The sequence below is a fragment of the Sciurus vulgaris genome (assembly GCF_902686455.1).
Source record: "Sciurus vulgaris genome assembly, chromosome: 4".
Taxonomy (NCBI): domain Eukaryota; kingdom Metazoa; phylum Chordata; class Mammalia; order Rodentia; family Sciuridae; genus Sciurus; species Sciurus vulgaris.
The window spans coordinates 172,341,236-172,359,762 of record NC_136464.1 but is presented as its reverse complement, the minus strand read 5'-3'; the positions used below and the strand labels follow the sequence as shown (position 1 = coordinate 172,359,762).

The window sequence follows — 18,527 nt, the reverse complement described above, 5'->3', positions numbered from 1 at the left end:
TGTTGGCACTTAATCTGATGACAGATTTTTCTGCCTTGGGCAAGGGTGAGTGGTGGGGCCCCTCCTTGGGATGGGGAAGGCTGCAGGGCTTTAGAGGAGGTATTGGGGGGGGGGTGAAGATGGGAGATGGGTGTGCGTGTGAGACACTGTTATTAAATAAATAGCCTTTTAACTAGTTTTCTTCTAAATTTCCATCAAATCCAGATTAATTTTCTCATTTTACCTCTTTAATTATGCTAGTTCCATAACTGAAGACTACATTTGAGTCTTTCTCTTTCCTGTGGAATAACCTTTAAGCCTTCACATTGGCATTCAGCCTCCTTTTCTGTCCTCCTCACCCAGGCCTTTGTAACATTAGTCTGTGGAATATGCTTTGGATGTTTTTGTCCCAGCAACCTGTCTACCTCACAAGGTGTCCCTACCCCCATGTTTACCCATCTGGAAATTCCTCCTAGTTTCTACTTATTTGACTCCACCTCTCCATAAGGGCACAGCTCGGCCTCCTCTTCAGCCTTCTCTGGCTGCTGGGCCTCTGATGGTTTCCCTGGGATTCTTCCCGCCTTGGCGGGCTCTTTCATCCTTCTCACATGGCCTTGCCTCACAGCCAACCAGTCAACAATAGTCTTACACAGATCTGACATGCCCAAGTGCAGTGGGAGTTCCTTTTGGGGCCAGGACAGTGTTACATTTTGGGGCACCCATGCACACACCCCTCCCCGCACACACACATACCATATATGCAGCTGGAGCCCAGGAAGAATGGACTGAAACGGTGGTGGTGTGGTTAGTGCTGACATACGCCCGTGGAAGGAAAACATCACAGGATAACAGGTAAACCTTATTCCTTCAGGATATACGTGGTATTCCAAGTGAGCACTTGAATAGAGTGCTGAAAACTGTGCATTCAGCAAGGCATGAGAGAGAAAGACAAATACCCAACATTCAGGAAATTCGAGAACTTCTTGAACATCAGGTCAGCTGTAAAATCGAGGAGAGAGGATTACTCTTTGCAGGTGAGTCTGTTACCGACTACCATTTCATGGCCACATTTGGGAGCTTAATTTATCCACCTTCTACAGTTCTAAATGGTTTTCAAATGTTGGTACTTTATGGACAACTCTCTTACTATTTGTGCTGTCGAGTGCCCTGTCTTGAGTTTTGTCTTCACATTTAAAAAACAAAGCCCTTGAGTCTGGATGGCAAACTCTGGAGACAGGCTTGTTTCTTCCCACAGTACCACAGTGTTGCACTATGACGTTTTGCTTTTCACTTACTGACTATAAAGGAAACAAAGACTCATGAATGACACTGCTCTTCCAGATAAGCCCAGTGTTTCTCAAATGGAAACCCTTTCAACTGGAGAAGTACCCAAAGCAATCCAGCTTCCTCCCAAAAGCAGAATATTGGTTAGACAAAGGCCTGTTTATACTGATAAGACTGCTGCTGTTCCAAAGTGAGTATTTTCAACCATCACAGATGTTTATTTATTTATCATTATTATTTTTAATTATTTGCCCTAGGCAGCTGGGGCAAGCTCTCTCCCTCTTTGAGCAGTAAGCCCATCATGGGGGCCTGGCTCTACCACCTCATTTAAGCCTAATTACCCCAAAGTCCCTACCTCCAGATACCATCACACTGGGGATTAGGTGTTCAGCAACGTGAATTTGAGTCCCTAACAGTGAATCACATTTGCAATAGTTGCTCTCCTTTGTTAATATAAGTAAAACACAACAAATCCCCAATTCCATAGAAACTTGTTTATACTATAGTGTTCACTCATGCACTTTAGAAATATTTTTCTGTTGTTTCTTAGAATTAAGAAAAATGTTATAGAAGATCCTTTTCCCAGAAAGTCATCGTCTGTTACGTGAGTACTGGGACAGGTGGGGGGCATTTTATCAATTTTACTGGGCTTCCTTTCATTATAAATGACTATTTTCCAGTTAATTGAGCATTGTTGTTGATTTGTGCTTCCTTTGTGATGTGTGGTGTGACGTGTCTTTATCGGTTATTACTAGGTCCACAGCACCTGCCGCATTGTGGTCTCCATGATGAGAGGCCACACCTGTCATTCCCATGTACTCCCCCTCCCCCCAGCTAGAATGGAGTAATTTCTCCACAAGCAGATTTAAATCTAATGATGGTGTTGAGTTTTAATGGCCAGATCTATGATGGCATAAGTTTCAGAAGTTATTTTCATGTCCTATCTCTTATTTGATGACCCTAGACCTTATTTAGGTTCTCTAAGGATACTAGGAATTCTTGGTTTGTCACCCATCAGTTGTGTGCCATGGATTCAGTTGACCTCTGTTTTAAGCCTCAGTTTTCTTAAAAATTTTCTGTAATATGGGATAATGCTGCCTTTTTTACAGGATAATTTTACAAAATAAAATTGGGGCTGGGTGCAGCTGTGCACACCTGCAGTCCCAGCTACTCAGAAGGCTGAGGCAGGAGAATAGTAAGTTTGAGGCCAGCCTGGGCAACTTAGTGTAAGAACCTGTCTCAAAATAAAACTAAAAAGGGCTAAAGATGCAGCTCCATGGTAGAACACTTGCCCAGCATCCATGAAGCCCTGGGTTCAAGCCCCAGTACCACAGAAATAAATAGTTAAATAAAATAAAAAGGACTTGGCTCAGTGCTTGGCATTGGTGGGTACTCAGTAAATGGTAGGTATGTTACTGTTAGTAATTGTGAATTAGACTAATTTTATTGTGATTGAATTTCATCATTATTGCTTTATTCTGGAGATACTGTTGTCATAAATGTGCTGAGGCATTGAACAATAGAGACAATAAATAATGGTTCATCTTTCCAAAGCACTTTTCATGAACATAATTCCATGGGATGAGTGTTTTTCATGACTAAATCAACATTACAAGACCAATGTGTTGTCTGGAATTTAGGGACTTAGAGATATTCTTTAAATGAATAAACACTGCTCAGAACTTCTATTTCACTTTAGAATTGGGATATTTCATAAATGAGATTGTGTATGTAAAAATGACATTTTTAAAGATGGTTTTCTGGTGGGAAATGATTTTCCTTTGCTGAGAAATGTTTTTCTTAAGCATATAAAAACTAAGAATGTTAAGAATGCACACATTTGGGTTTAGAGGAGAAAGACTATACCTTCAGTGCACTCTGATGACTGAGCCACGTGGTTGGCGAGTTTGGGTCTGGAGTGACCTGCACGTGACTCCTGGTCCTCCCGGCAGTCTTGTCTGTGGCCATGTGGGGTTAGTTGGTTGCCTCTGGGAGTGACCTGAGGAGGTTCCCTCCACTTTAAGAGGTGTATGATTTGTAAATCCTGACATTTAGAAAACAGCTTTGGTTTCGCTTTGTGTAGGACACCTCCCTTCAGTTCAGAGGAAGAGCTGGATGAGGACGACTTCATCCAGGCATATGTGTCCCCAGACTTACTTCCTGTGCAGTCCTCCAAAAGCAACAAGACTAGCTACGGAAAGAGCAGCATCAAAAGCGACACTGACTGGACTGAGGGAAGTGAGATGGAGGACTCTGATATTTCTCCCAAGCCCACAGGTGAGCTTGTATCACTGGAAAAACCTTCTGGAAGTTATTTAGGACAGCGGTTCCCAGCTGGGTCACCATGTGCTGGGAGTCTGAGCTGGGAGGGTATGCCAGGCAAGGCTGGGGCTCATTCAGAATGTGCTGTCTAAGGAGGGTGGATGCACTTACTGGCTAAGCCATCTTCTAGTTGAAGGACAGGAAGGAACTGGGGATCCCTGGCTGCATGGGTTTCCCAGCACTCCTATAACACAGTACCACAAACTGGGCGGCTTAAACTACAGAAATGTCGTGTCACCGTTCTGCAGGTTGCAAACCAAAATCTAGGTATTGGCAAGTTCAGTCTTTGGGAGGGCTGTGAGGGAAGGATCTGTTCTGCACCTGTCCTTGGCTTATAGATGGCCACCTTCTCCCTGTATGTCTTCACATCTCTTCCCCCATGCATGCCCCTTTGTCCCAATTTCCCACTTTTAGAAGGATGGTGGTCACAAAGTCACAAAACCCCAAAGCTGGCTGGGGTTGTGGCTCAGTGGTAGACTGTTTATCTAGCATATGTGAGACACTTATATATTATTTATATGTGGCACTCAGCACCACATATAAATAATAAATTAAAGGTCCATCAACATCTAAACTAAATATATTAAAAAAAAAAAAAAAAGACTAGGACCCACTCTTAGTGACCTCCCTCATTTAATGACCTTGCCTCTAAATAAAGTCACACATTTTAAGGTACTGGGGGTGAGGGCTTCATCCTATGAGCTGGTGGAGACAGAATTCAACCCGTTAATACTGTTCTAATACATTGTACTGCCTTTTGGAGATGGGATGATTTTAAAGACAGACAAGGAACACTTCCCGCAGCAGGCGGCTCTCCCAGTTAGCGCGAGCCCCCCGGCTGCTGCGGCAGAGGACGTCGAGGCCAGGACTAGATATGTCTGAGAGGCAAATGCGGTCCGGAGGGGCCGCTCGGCTCTCGGGTGAGCGGAGGGCACGCGGGAGAGGTGGGACCAAGCCGTTTGGGGAACGCAGGCCCTTCCCCACCACGCCGAAGGATGCTTTTCTGCCCCAAAGGGGCCCAGGACCCCATCTCCAACTACGCCTCTGCGGAGGTCCCAGCGGAAATCAGGCTCGGATCTTCCGAGCATCCTTCCTGTAGTCAGTGGGAAGGCACCCCATGCGGCTCCAGTCAGAAAGCCCATCGTTTTGAAGAAGATCGTGGCTCATGCTGTAGAGATCCCATCCGCCCATTCGCCTCGCAGGAGCTCTAGGATTGCTTTTTTTCTTGGAGAAAGAAAACAACCCTCCTAACAGGGAACCCACTAAAGAGGACCTCTTCAAGACACCTAGTATCCCTGTCACACCCACCACCACTCCTATGTCATGTGCCCTGAATGGTGAGGCCAGCTTCAAGGAAGGAGAACTGGATGCCAAGACTTGGAAATGTCTAAGAAGGTTAGGCGGTCCTACAGCCGGCTGGAGGCCCTCGGCTCTGCCTCCACCTCTACTCCAGGCCGACGCTCCTACTTTGGTTTTGGGGGTCCTGAAGACTTGTCCGGAGTCTCACCTGTGGTGTGTTCAAATGTAACCGGGGCCCCTGCAAAGCCCTGGGCCCCAGACACAACGCTCCCTGGAATCTCTCCCCCTGTCCTGAAAGAGAAACGAAAGAAGAAAAAGCTGCTGGAGATCCTGAAATCCGAGCTGGATGAGTGGGCCATGGCCATAAATGCTGAGTTTGAAGCTGCTGAGCAGTTTGACCTCCTGGTCGAATGAAATGAAGTGGGGGTGCCCCTGACCAGACTCCCCTCCTCTCCCTGTACATAGTCCCTCTCAATGGAGAAGACACTGGGGGGTCCCTCTGCTGGCCTGTGCAGTGCTATTGCTGCATGTGAGGCTTGGGCAGCCCAACAGCAGCCTCAGGTTCAGGAAATGGGGCCCACCTGGCCTGGCCACTCATTGGGGTCCTGACTGGTCATCCCCTCCTTCCTGTCTTTCCAAAGTATTAGGGGTCAGTGGCTATCTCTGCTTTTCTTGGGAATTGTGGTTGCTCTCAGCAGGACCCGTAGTGTGTGGCCGGCCTTAGGCTGTCCCTCTGGAGTTGCCTTCTTGATGGCTTGGTCCCCAGCCACAGGTACATCTGTGTAAAGAGGATTTGAGTTAGACTCTGTGGGTAGTTCAGGAGAGAAATCGTGGGCTGGAGGACACTTGTACCCTCAAGGAAGAAGCTGGATGTTCAACCTATGGTGACAGGTTTTAGAGGTGTGGGGGAGCCTGAGTTGAGTCTCAGACCACCAGCGTCGACTATGCCGGAGCTGTGTACGCTGTACTGCTGCCGAGCTGCTTGGTGAATGCCAGGCTGATGGGGCGCTATTGCTTGGCAGAGTGCATTTCAGGTCGTGGCTGCCAGGGGCCATGGACTTCAAATCTCCTGCACCCTGGGGCTCATCATCTCTGAACAGGCAGCCCACACAGGGGTCAGAAGGTGACCCCTTTTCTCGCCCACACCCGTTGCTTACAAAATGAGTTGCGTAGTCTCCTCAACCCTAGAAGACAAAAATGGTTGGAAGGTCCCAGTCCCACTAGCATTTTGCAGATATACTTACAAAGCTTTAGGAAGCTTTTCTTGTGTGCCAGAACACTGCTGGGGTGGGTGGCAGCTTCACTTTTCGTCTCCTTAGGCCCTCACATGAGAACGCTGCCCAGGTGGGTGCTGGGAGCTGAGATGGCTGGGGGTCCATCTCACTGTCTTGGGATTTTCCGCACTGTTCCTTTTTCCGTATTGGTAGAGGATGTGGTTTCAAAGACTGCCCTCCCACTGTGAGGCCCACTGTGCCCCAGGCCGGTGCACTTTTAATGCTTAAAGCTTGTGGAGGTAGAAGCTGAGAGGCATGTGGAAAGGCTGGTGCACCACCAGGGAAGAGGAGCACTTGGTCGGGGGACTGGGTGCAGCAGTGTGGGCCTGGTGGGCACGTGTGAAACCCCTGGGAGGCCCAGGCTGTCTCTCCAGCACCTTGTGCCCTGTGGGAGGCTGTGTGCAGGCCCCCTTGCTGGGACCAACCCAGGTGTCTGACTGGACCGCACCTGCAGAACTTTTTGCTCAGCTGGCCAGCAGGGCAGAACCTTTGGGAAGTCTCAGTCCTGCAGAATCAGGAGGAGCCTCATGATGTTGGGTTGTCACAGCAAACCTTTCTATGTTCCAGAAACTGTGCAGTGTAAGGAAAAGCTGGGATTTTGTTTTAAAATAAAACAGACCTGATTAAAGAAAATAAATAAATAAATAAAGACAGACAAGTTCCCAGTCTGTGACTGCTGATAACATGCTAGAGAAATAGTTCTGTTTAATGTAACTTAAGAACTATATATTTTAAATCTATTGCTATTATTATTATTTGTATATACCCTTTAGTTATATAATTATGTAAACTCTAACCAGTGCACTTGAAAGTAACTCATATTGTTTTGGAAAGTACCATTTAAATACTCAATTCACACAGATTACGTCACTGAAATAAAAGTTTCTGACCACATAATTACATGAGATCGTTCTTGGTTAAAATGAAAACTTTTGTAGCTTCTTCTCTGGAGGATCATGATTATTTTTTAAAGGACTTATAAGAGTTTTAACTTTTTTAAAAAATCTCAACGTATCAGTTAATTTTATTTTAATAATATGTAAGCTCTTTGAAAGTTGCTTGTAAGGTTATTTTGGAACTGGCGAGAGATGCAATTTTTAACAACTTTTCTGACTAATTTCTGTTGCTCCCATAGTAACCTCCATTAAAACACTGACTGAAAAAGTTGAAAAGATGGTTTCACAGCAAAAAAATGTGAATAAGCCAATTGGTGGGATTAACGTGACTGAGGCATTTATTGCAAAAGAAGGATTACAAGAAGAACTAAAGGTGAAGTCACTTTTACTTATTAAACATACATTAATTTATCTCAATAAAATATAATTATGTAGTAGAGTTTGAGATTTTCACCTCAGTATTACATTTTTCCTCTCCATAGAGAATCAGATGTTGGAGTCATAATCTGAAAAGTTCAAAATCTGCAATGTTTCAAAGTATTATTATTATTATTATTATTATTATTGGGGATTGAACTCAGAGGCCCTTTACCACTACATCCCCAACCCTTTTTATTTCTTTTGAGATAGGCTCTCGCTAAGTTGCTGAGGCTGGCCTCAAACTTGGAATCCTCCTGCCTCATCTTACCAAGTCACCAGGATTACAGGGAGCCACCACACCTGGCTCAAAATATTAAACTTTTTGAACATGAACTTGACACTTGAAAAGTTTCAGACTTGGTCTGAGGAAGTAGCTCAGTGGTGGAGCCTCTGCTTAGCATACTCAAGGCCCTGGGTTCAGTCCCACAAAGAAGTTTCAGATTTTAGATTGTTTTGGATTTCTGATTTCAGGGTTAGGGATGCTCACACTTGGTAAAATCTATGCAAATATTCCAAAATCTGAAAAACTGTAGAATCTGAAACACTTTTGTAAGCAGTGTAGGGGATATCCAACCTGTGATAATGCATCATATGTTTATCACAATATCAAAATTCTGTCATGGTATTATTTGATGCTTGTAGATATTACATGACTTGGACAAAGAATCTTGTGAATGGTTAGATTTTGGGGCCTCCATATCCAAGTCCAGGGAATTTCCTCCTACCTTTGTGTGACAGGTATAAAATTAGGGACTTTTCAGGAATTAGCCCTCTTTGGGAGCTGGAGTCAGTGGAGAGATGCTTCAAAGATGTATGTGAATCCAGAGTCAAGGGCAGGCCCTTGCTTCCAGTTCTAACAGCCTGGATGCCAGAGAGTCTGTGGCTGGAGCTCTCCTGTTATATTTTTGGAAAGCCTGTGTTGCTTGGGTCTTCCAATAGTAGTCATTCTTTTTATTTTTTCACTAAAATTAGATTTAATTCCTATCCTGTTCTTCTGTGGAATCCAGAGCATTCTGTCAAACTACTTTTATTAGTTTGTGTTTCACAAGCTGAAAGTGACAAAAAGCCATGTGTCATCAAGAGAGCTAAGTGCCCTCCTTTGGGAAGGGCAAGCTGCAAACACTCCTTTCAGGGAGGAGCCATTCCTGCAGACTCTGTGTGATGTGTGCCACCCTGACCTTTAGAATTTCTTGCCCCTTCTAAGTAGTTTCTGAAATTTTCTAAATTCTTAATTCATAGAGAAGAAAAATATACTTCTGTGGCATGAAACAAGAAAGACGATTCCCTCGGCTTTTAAAATATAAACTTCCAAATCCAGTTCCTTGCCCTGCAGAAATCCTAGATTTGGAACCTGTCATTCCCAGCTTTTCTTACTCAGTGTCAGCCGCTCAATGATTGAGAAGCACTGACTGTTTCTTGAAGAAACGTGAACTTTCCTCCATGCATCTCTTTCAGTGTGCAGATGTGGACGACGACGACTGGGACATATCATCCTTAGAGGAAGAAAACCCCTTGGGGAAAAAAACAGGGAGAGAACAGAAGGAACCAGTGAAGAGTGAATTGAGTTCTCCTCAAGTGCCAAGTGCCTGGGTCACTTCTAAACCTCGGGGATCCAAAGGAGAAGGTTTGCTGCTTTCTTCTTCGGTCCAATTTTCCGATAGTTTCATCTCTATAAGTATCTACTTCAGATGTCATCAGACAATCAAGACCTTGATGCTTTATGTCATTTGAATAAGGACCATGTATAACTTACTGATTTGTATATACTTAGCAATCACTTTTATTTCATAATTTTACTGATAAAAAATTGAGTATATTATAAAATATCTATAGAGATATTCTCTTCATGAAGATAGAAGGGAAGGAGAGAAGTAAGATGTGGTACCCATTGCCCAGGACTTGTAGGAAACAGGGCAGAAGCTCACATGCCCAGGTCCTGTAGGGGACCCAGTCTGAGGCTAGATTTTATCTTTTTTAAATCTGACTTTTGAATGACAATTGTTTTTATTTGTTCCTGTTTATTTGTTATACATGACAGCAAAATGTATTTTGATATATCATGCACACCTGGAGTATAACTTCCCATTCTAGTGGTTGTACATGATATGCAGTTACACTGGTCACGTATTCATATGTGAACATAGGAAGGTTATGTCTGATTCATTCTACTGTCTTTCCTATTTCAATCCCCCCACTTCCTTTATTCCCCTTTGTCTACTCCAATGAATTTCTACTCCTCCCTACCCTGCTTACTGCGTATTAGCATCCACATATCAGAGAGAACATTTGGCCTTTGTTTTTTTAGGATTGGCTTATTTCATTTAGCATGTCTCCATTTCCACCCATTTACAGGCAAATGCCAGAATTTTATTTTTCTTTATGGCTGAGTAATATTTCATTGTGCATATATACCACATTTTCTTTATCCATTTGTCTGTTGGACAGCACCTAGTTGGTTCCATAGCTTAGCTATTGTGAGTTGAACTGCTTTAAACATTTATGTAGCCAGATCACTACATATACTGATTTCAAGTCTTTTGGGTATGTGTCAATGAGTGGGTAACTGGATAAAATGATGGTTCCATTCCAAGTTTTCTGAGGATTCTCCATACTGCTTTCCAGAGTGTTTGCATGAATTTGTAGTCCCACCAGCAATGTACGCATGTACCTTTTTCCCTACATCCTTGCCAACATTTATCGTTACTTATATTCTTGATAATTACCATTCTGACTGGAGTAAGATCTCAATGTAGTTTTAATTTGCATTTCTCTAATTGCTAGAGATGTTGAACATTTTTTCATTATATTTGTTGACTGATCATATTTCTTCTTCTGTGAAGTGTCTGTTCTGTTCCTTTCTGTGGCTGGATTTTATAGGAGCTTCTACATAGCTCATGGGAACCAGGGGCAGAGGTTCCTGATCAGATTCAGACACTGAGGGATAAATGACAGAGTGAAATTATGGACTTTCTCAGGCTTACCAGTGTGCCTGTTTAATCACTGGGACCTCTTTCTCCTCCCACAGGACGTCAGGAAAATGAATCGAGCACACTAAAAAGCGGCTTTGTAACTCTGGCTGACTGGGGTGACCCTTCTCGAATGGAGCATATTAAAAAGCAGCTGAGTAACTGCGACTGACTGGAGTGACCCTGCAGAGACATAACCGCAGCAGCCAACAGGAATCCAGTAGTGGCTCATGATTCCCAAGCTCCTGCCTTACAGTGCTTCCCACAATTACTGGGAAGCTGGTTCAGAGGACAAGGGTCTCTTTAATGGTACTTGGTACAGTAATGAGAAACAAATTGTCCACAGTATTTGGAAGCATATAAAAGGTGTTTGGCTTCTTAAGAATAACATGTCACTGAAGTCATAAAGCATTTTCTTTAGAATGGTACTATAGTGTTAAGTGTATTTTTTTCAACTAATTTTTAAGTGAAAAAATTTTCAACTTATCGCAGGTTTTAGTTTGAATTATTACCACTTTTTAAATATATCTTAGGTATATTGTCACATTGAAAGTGTTTATATTATAAATTCTCTTACTATCTTTAAAATTGAATTAGTAGATTCTGCAAAATATTGAGTTAGATGGATTATTTTTCATATATAAGTTTAGAATAATATAGCCAGGCCCATGTTAAATACATTTTTCTAAATTACTTGGATCGTATTCTGATTTGAGTCATTGTAAGCATGTTGCTACGTTATTTTCTGCAGTATAGTCTTTATCTTGGATATTTCATGAATAAAATGTAGCTATTTTAAATACCAGTTAATTTATCACAATATGGAAAGACTGAGTCATCACTGAATCATAGGTGTATGTAGATTTTTTGTTTGCTTTTTTAAAAAATACCCAACCCATATTATAAAATACCTCAGAACTGATTGTTATATTCTTGAACAATGACATTGTCAAAGACCAGATTTTTTTGCATTTTTTTTATGCTTGTGGTACTGTCTGTACTTTGTCCCCTCACCCCAAAAATAGCATTTTAACTAAATGATTTGTTGAGTTTTGGATCCTTTTGTCAATCTTTCCAGTAAAGCCCTTTGCACATCATTGTGACTGCAGCTGATTCTTAAAAATGATTCCAGACTTAATTTGAGGGTGCTTACAAGGGAGAAGCTTGCCCTGGCAGCTATGCCACATAACATCCTAACCTCTAAAAACTGTTTCCACCTTCTCCAGGTAAAATAAAACTTATACCCATTTCAAACCTTTAAAAAATTCCTGCAGCTTCCCATAGGAAGCATTTTATGCAAATATACTCACTTTCCATGGATGTTTATAAAAGCTCTTGTGAAATATGAATCAAATTTTCATGTGGTAGGGCAGAAATAAGCAGCTTGCAAAAATACTGTGCCTGTGCCTGAGCCAGTCCCTGGGTCACTTGGTTTCTCCAGTCATTTTTCAGCAGATATTTATTTAGGTACTTGGTTCTGGTTTTAACATGCATCAGGATGTTCATTAGAAGAACTCTGAGACCACTGTTATTATCCTCATCCTAAAGATGTGAGAAACAGGTACCTGACAAAGGCCATACAACTAGGAAGTGACAAGAACCCTTTAAACCAGGCCTGTGTTCCAAATTGTCTGCCAGAGGAGTGTGACAAACTTCTCCCAAGTAAACCCAACACTTAAGTCCATATGTTGGTGTCATAAAAGCCTATTATTTAACTCACCTGTTGAATCATTTTCTTCTACCAGATTTGGTCTGTTCCTTTTTCCTTGAACTGTTACCTTGTGGTTTCATTCCCTGGTGCCCTGCTAACGTGCTTCTAGTTACTAAGAGAACTTCTCTGTCCCTCTGTCCCCTGCCCTCCCTAAATTCTTCAGTACAAACTAAACATCTTCATGAGCTCCAATTTCAATTAAAAAAATGTGTTTTAAATGTACACCCACACAACCCTGTCCCCACACTGGCCTGAAGCACCTACTTTATTGCCTTTATATTTTTCCATTAATTAGTATCTCTGGAAAAAGATATTTCAAGTACTCACACAGTATGGAATTTTTTATTTTTATTAACAAACTGTTCGCTTGCTTTTCTTTCCATTGAGCACCTCCAAACACTGACTTTTAAGTCTTTCATACATCATTCCCTCATGTTGTGATTCCTTATGGACAGTTTCTCAAGAGATATAAGGTACCAGTTCTTAGCCACAGCTTGAAACTGTATATTTTACCCTAGAATGTCCCAGTTCAAAGCCCTGATTCTGTTACTATCATGGCCAGTTAAACTCTGCTTTAATTTCCTTTTCTGTAAATGCAGAATAATGGAAATACATGCCTTGGGGTGGCTGTGAGGGTGAGTGATTTAGATTTAGCAAGTGTGAGCCGTGACAACCATCGCATCATGGGCATGTTATATAAGGACTGGACTAGGAATAAATCTGTGTTCAGAAATCACTGAGCACCTTACATGTCACAAAAAATGGCAAGTCCCTCTAACCCTGCTCGTTCCATAAACAGCACCTGGAGACACAGGGAATCTCAGCCCACCAGTTCTGAGCGAGGCAGGTACCACTGGGGATCTGGGACTTCCTTCTTGACTCCAGAGTCAACCACAAGCCATGTCACTAGCTCAGCTCATGCTGATGCCCCACTTCCTGGGTCAGAGATGCCTAAGCAGTTGCTTACCATGGTTGTGTCACATAAAGGGCAGTGGCATCTTGACCTCGGTAGCCCTTCCTTGAGCCATCATAATGAATGACAGTAGTTGACAGACAGGTGAAAGAAACTAGAAGTTGACCCTATGCAGCAACCAATAACATGTCTATTTAACTTGGATCCCTTTTGAGAACTGTCTTAGATTGTCCCCATACTGTTGAAAAGAAACCATTCCTTGAATGCCTTCTCTTTAGTATATGAATGAAATGAGGAATGGGGTCAGACCTTACTGAATGACCAGAAAGGCTAAATGACAAATACTTCTTGCATCTTTGGTATTAAATGCTTTTCATGTTCTCTAAAGGTATAAAATGTACAAATCCTGTAAATAACCTGTTTATTTTTTTTTATAGAAAGCCACAACAGGAAATGATTATTATATAACTATGCAAGAACATTTACATCCACACAATCAACAAGTTCTTCAAATTCGTATTTTTAAAAATAGTTTGAGAGTTAATTATAGGAGGCCTTGACAGGATCATTTTGTGAACAGTCCACTTTATAACAAACTCAAGGTACAACTTGCCAGCAGAGATCTTTCAGACATAAGCATTTTTATCAAACTGTTTTGAAGGGTTTGTGGTCTTAAAATCTCCTTCTCCTCCATGGTACTTTGTCCGAGAAGACATGACAGATGTGGCCCCGTTATATGTATATCCCATTCTGAAAGGCAAAACGCAGGTTGGTGGATTGTGTTCTACACGTGGGGCAAACAAAAATCGGATAATAGCTAAGTTTAAGGCTTCCTCTTTCATGTTAGTCTTCTTCCCTCCTTTGGCCTTCAGTGTTGTTTTTGAGTAGTCTGCACAACAAATAATCTCTGTGAAAGAAGCTCATGACTTATTCATTTGTTTGGTTTTCTTTTTTTTTTTTTTTAAGTTTTTAGTCTATTTCCCATTCCCTATCGGAGTAAATGTTTTTAGGAAAATTATGTGGCATAATGTTTATTTATACTTTAAATGCATCTTGGTAGTTTAATTTTTTCCCATAATTTTTATTGGTGCATTATAGTTGTATATAATGATGAGATCCATTGTTACATATTTGTACATGCACACAGTATAACAATATAATTTGGTCAATCACCCCCTAGCACTTTCCCCTCCCTCCCCAGCTCCCACTCCCTCATCCCTTTTCTCTCGTTTGATCTTCAGGAGATCACACTACCACCTTTCTTTTTCTTTTTCCTCTCTAGCTTCTGCTAGAGAACATATATGACCCTTGACCTTCTGAGCTTGACTTATTTTGCTTAACATAATGGTCTCAAGTTTCATCTATTTTCCTGCAAATGACATTTCATTTTTACTCCATTGTGTATACATACCACATTTTCTTTATCCATTCATCCACTGGCGGACACCTAGGCTGGTTCCATAGTTTGGCTATTATGAATTGTGCTGCTATAAACATGGGTATGCTCCTATCACTGTAGTATGATGACTTGAATTCTTTGGGATAAATACCAAGTGGTTATTCTTTTTCAAAACTATATTTTAAAACTTTTCTGGAATCTGGGAGACTTAACGGTGACCTTCATCAACAATCCCTGCCTATAAGAAAATTATGAGGAGGCTGACATGAAGATCATGCCCTCATATTTAGGATCTCATTCCTAAGTTCAGAAATAGCGATGGAATATAATAATGAAGAGCTCTTTTTTAAAAAAGAAACTATTTTTACCCTTTCCAATTCTGGGTCTTTGAAGTTTCTCAGAGTCACATGAACTATGTGTGATCTGTCTCACATGTAATGAGCTAGAATAGCATAGGCATGAGTTAGAACAGCATAGTGCTGTGTAACAGGTCATGGTCGTCTCTTTTTCATACCTGGGTGTTTTGCTGTTGTCAGATATTGAAAAGCAAAATATGACACCACCAATTATGCAGAGGGAGGCTCCTGCCCATCCAATAAACAGAGCAGCTCCTAATTCATACCTGCGAGAAAGCATTACACAAGGATTACAGCGAACTTATTTGGGGGTAAACAGTATTTAACACTGCTAGTCAACATTTACTAAATGCTTGTCGTACTGGAACTTGTAAAGGAAAGAGTAGTACCTTTGTCTATAGAATGCTTTACACTCAATGTTCTCATAGCCACAAATTTTGTACCTCCCCAGCATCCTGAAAGGAGGTGAGGGTGTCCAGAGAGGGGAGGTCAAAGCCTGGGTCTCCTGACTCATCCAGCATCTTTTTTCTGAGCTCTGTCTTCACCTCACCAAACCCTCCATCCATTTATTTGCTCCACGGGGTAAATTAGTTAGGCATACTGTGGTTAGAAAAGGGAAGGCCACGTTTGCTGTCATTTCAGGTCAATTTGCTAAATTTTTATCAAGCGTTTGCTATGCGCAAATAAATCATGGTGCAAGGTGTCCATAAAGAGTCAGGTTAAAAATAGCAGGTCTTAGTTATCACCACAGTCTGGTGAGGAGATGAGCACCCAACAGCTGTCACTTAATGATAAGGTGTTACCAAGCATCTCCTAGACAGTGGGCCACAGTACTCTGCAAATGACCACAACAGATGCAAAGATAGCTTGACAGGTCCTCCCTTCAGGAAGTCACTGTGCAAAGGTGCAAAAAATGCTACTGAAAACGAATTTAAAAAGCCATTTGTAATAGAGGGCTAGAGGACATGCTTTCAGGGAAGAAATAAATAAGGACTGAGAAAGGCACACCAAAGCCTCGGGGGCTGTGTTTTCTCCTGTGTGCCTGTCCTTTTCCTGTAGAATAGGTTGCGCTTCTTTTGTTGTTTGGTTTTGGCTTGTTTCCTTCTTATTAAGAGCAACTCCTATTTTGGGCCCACAGACCGCCACTGCAAGGCCAAACAACCTAATAGAGCTTTTCAGTATAAAATAAAGCAGGAGTGAATCTGTTTTGATCACACAGAATCCTCAGTGGAGGTGAGGCAAGGAAGGTCAGAGGTGAGGGGTCAGATGGGGCCCAAGGTCAGCCCCTCACCTGACCAGGTGCAGGCCAGGGCAGGGCTTCAGAATTGAGGCCACACAGTACTGCTGGCAGCAGCTAGCTGGAGCTGCCTGTGGCTGTCCTAAGCCTCCTGTCCCTTCCTACTTGTGTGTCACCCATCTCCTGTCCCAGTGTGGGCAGGCTTTCTGTTGTGGTCTCAGGGGGTGGGACAGTAGGTTGGTGTAGACCTGACCACTGGGCAGAACAGGAAGCTGTGCTTATAAAGGTCAGGGCTTTGTGGTGCACTTGTGCGTTTTCACTCAGGAAGGGGTGTGTGCACCACAGACGTGACCTTGTGGTCCCTTATTTCTCACTCTTATGTTGCCTTTCTTGGGAAGCCAGGTGACAACTGGGTCAAGGTACAGCTGTGCCAGAACATCTAGGGGTTGGCACCTCATCTAGCTCAGGAGCACTGATTATACTCTTGGAGCCCAGAAACTTCTTCAAGGATTCCCAGTGGAGGCAACTGCAGAGACAGCAGGTTGGTGTAAGTGAACAGTCTGTGCAAGCATGCAGGCACACCCCCCAAAGAAGACCTAGTGCTCGGCTGGAGAAGAAAAGCGCTGGCCAGATCAGAAGTGTAAAACCGGAACTTTTAGAAAAGACACAGTCACTAACTATCACGTTATACATCTAAAAAGGACGCCCTGGGTTTCCACAGTCAGTCCTGCTTGTAGGGAGATGACACATGTAAGGTGTGAGCCCTGCCAAAATCTGAGGTGCTTTCAGCAAGTCCTGGAGCGAGCTGGCCTCAGATCTGCCCGGCCTCAGTGTTTGACTGCATGGCTAACAGAACAAGCATGGTAGAAAACTCTCACGTGGTGGATTTTTTTTAGTTGTATGTGGACACAATATCTTTATTTAATTTTTTTATGTGGTGCTGAGGATCAAACTCAGTGCCCCTCAGGTGCAAGGCCAGTGATCTACCACTGAGCTACAGCCCCAGTCCCCACAGTGTTATCTTTATCTTGCTTTCTATTTTCCTCTACTCCCTGAAGACCGAACTGTCTTCTCAAACTATGCCTTAGCATCACTGTTAATGTAATATAGCCTGAGAAAAGTCCTGAGAGTTTTCCTTAAATAGGACACCAGCACCAGGTACCAAAAGTGACTAGGGATGAGTCTAGTTATTCATGGTGGTCAGGTGAGGACTGAAGGGGACAGAAATCATAAGCCACAGCTCAGCATATGAATACATTGAAAGGAGCACTGCAGACATGAACACGGTGTTGTCAGGAATCACAGGCCTGTGTTGCTTAATTCAAGCTGTCCTGAAGCTTTCTGAAGGAATTTTGGAATCACGAGTTTGAAGCATAACTGCCTCCTTATTCATTTTTACATATTTTGTTTTTCATAGAGGCTTTATTACAAGGAACATAGTATTTCCTCTCAACTTCTTCTGTCAAACACTAAGTAGTGTCCGTTCAGAGCTGATTTTGGAGTCCCTGTGTCTAATCCAGTGTTTTTAACAATTTGGATGTGAAAGCTTCAGGGATGCTTTCTTCATCCTATTGAAAGACAGGTCAGTTCACACCTCTCGGGTATCATGTGGCAAACACTGACTTGCATTCCCGAAAGGCAGGACCAGGGAGAGAACAAAGGAACATCCACCCCCTGTGCTCCCGAGGCATGTCTGCTTCACCTCCTTTGCCTCTGCCAGGAAGTCTTTCTTCACTTTGGGTAATGCCAAGAAGCTGATTTCAACACCTCGGGAAGATCATCCAAATTGCAGATTATCTACTGCAGGTAAGTCTTCAGTCGACAGTTCCTCTTGGCCCTAGGCCAGCTTTCCCACTCAGAGTGTGGCCTCTTTGTTACAATCACCACAGTTTCTTCCTTGTTCTGGAAGGTGATGATTCTACTAGACACTACTAGACAGAACCCTGATAATCAGGGTGAGGAGAGAACTTGGTTTATAGATGAACACACTGAGTTTGGAACATCTTGATCCATAGGACTTGACTTTAATACATTTATGTCAGTGAATGTGTCTTTAGTAAACCAGTGATGGGGAACAAATTTACTACGAGAAATTAAAACAAATTAACTGCTCAGAATTTACTCAAAAAATAAACCAGAAAGATTAACATGTGCTCTTGACTATTAGTTGACATCACTCTCCTCCACCGGCTGGGTGAGAAAGTCTGAGCTGTTACTCGTGGCTCTCACATTGAGAGGGCTTGGGCTAGAGCGTGCTCAGTGGGCTGGATTTCACACATTTCATCCTGCAGGTCACAGCCTAGCCTTGTGAACTTTACAACGCACCTAAGGAAAGGGACCGAGAACCAAAAGCAGCTGATAACCACTTCTGTTTGTCATCTTCTGTTTCTTGGCCTTCTTTCCATCCAAACCCCTGTTTTGATGGGATTTACCATACCCAGGGAACTAGTATAGCTTTCCCAGTCAGCCCA

General features: G+C 42.7%; 2 protein-coding genes and 1 pseudogene across 9 annotated transcripts in view; 2 read left to right on the top strand and 1 right to left on the bottom strand.

Moving 5' to 3' along the window:
* Positions 1-11,537, top strand: part of DZIP1 (DAZ interacting zinc finger protein 1) — a 60,107-nt gene extending 48,570 nt beyond the window's left edge. For 4 of the 5 annotated variants that reach the window (XM_079138031.1, XM_079138030.1, XM_079138033.1 and 1 more), the window contains 7 exons: positions 851-1,013; positions 1,321-1,453; positions 1,814-1,867; positions 3,347-3,540; positions 7,294-7,427; positions 8,930-9,098; positions 10,500-11,537. In XM_079138031.1, the coding sequence (XP_078994157.1) occupies positions 851-1,013; positions 1,321-1,453; positions 1,814-1,867; positions 3,347-3,540; positions 7,294-7,427; positions 8,930-9,098; positions 10,500-10,612 (960 nt within the window). In that variant the 3' untranslated portion in view covers positions 10,613-11,537. The remainder of the gene's footprint in view (positions 1-850; positions 1,014-1,320; positions 1,454-1,813; positions 1,868-3,346; positions 3,541-7,293; positions 7,428-8,929; positions 9,099-10,499) is intronic. The other variant, XM_079138032.1, reaches the window with a different exon arrangement.
* On the top strand, positions 4,460-5,298 carry LOC306659983 (sororin-like; annotated as a pseudogene). Its single transcript has 2 exons — positions 4,460-4,504; positions 4,600-5,298. The product of its transcript is annotated as a sororin-like (transcript).
* A 1,934-nt stretch (positions 11,538-13,471) lies between the features above and the next one.
* Positions 13,472-18,527, bottom strand: part of CLDN10 (claudin 10) — a 103,553-nt gene continuing 98,497 nt past the window's right edge. For all 3 annotated transcript variants that reach the window (XM_079138036.1, XM_079138035.1, XM_079138034.1), the window contains exons 4-5: positions 14,978-15,085; positions 13,472-13,814 (exon numbers count right to left, since the gene is read on the bottom strand). In XM_079138036.1, the coding sequence (XP_078994162.1) occupies positions 13,691-13,814; positions 14,978-15,085 (232 nt within the window). In that variant the 3' untranslated portion in view covers positions 13,472-13,690. The remainder of the gene's footprint in view (positions 13,815-14,977; positions 15,086-18,527) is intronic.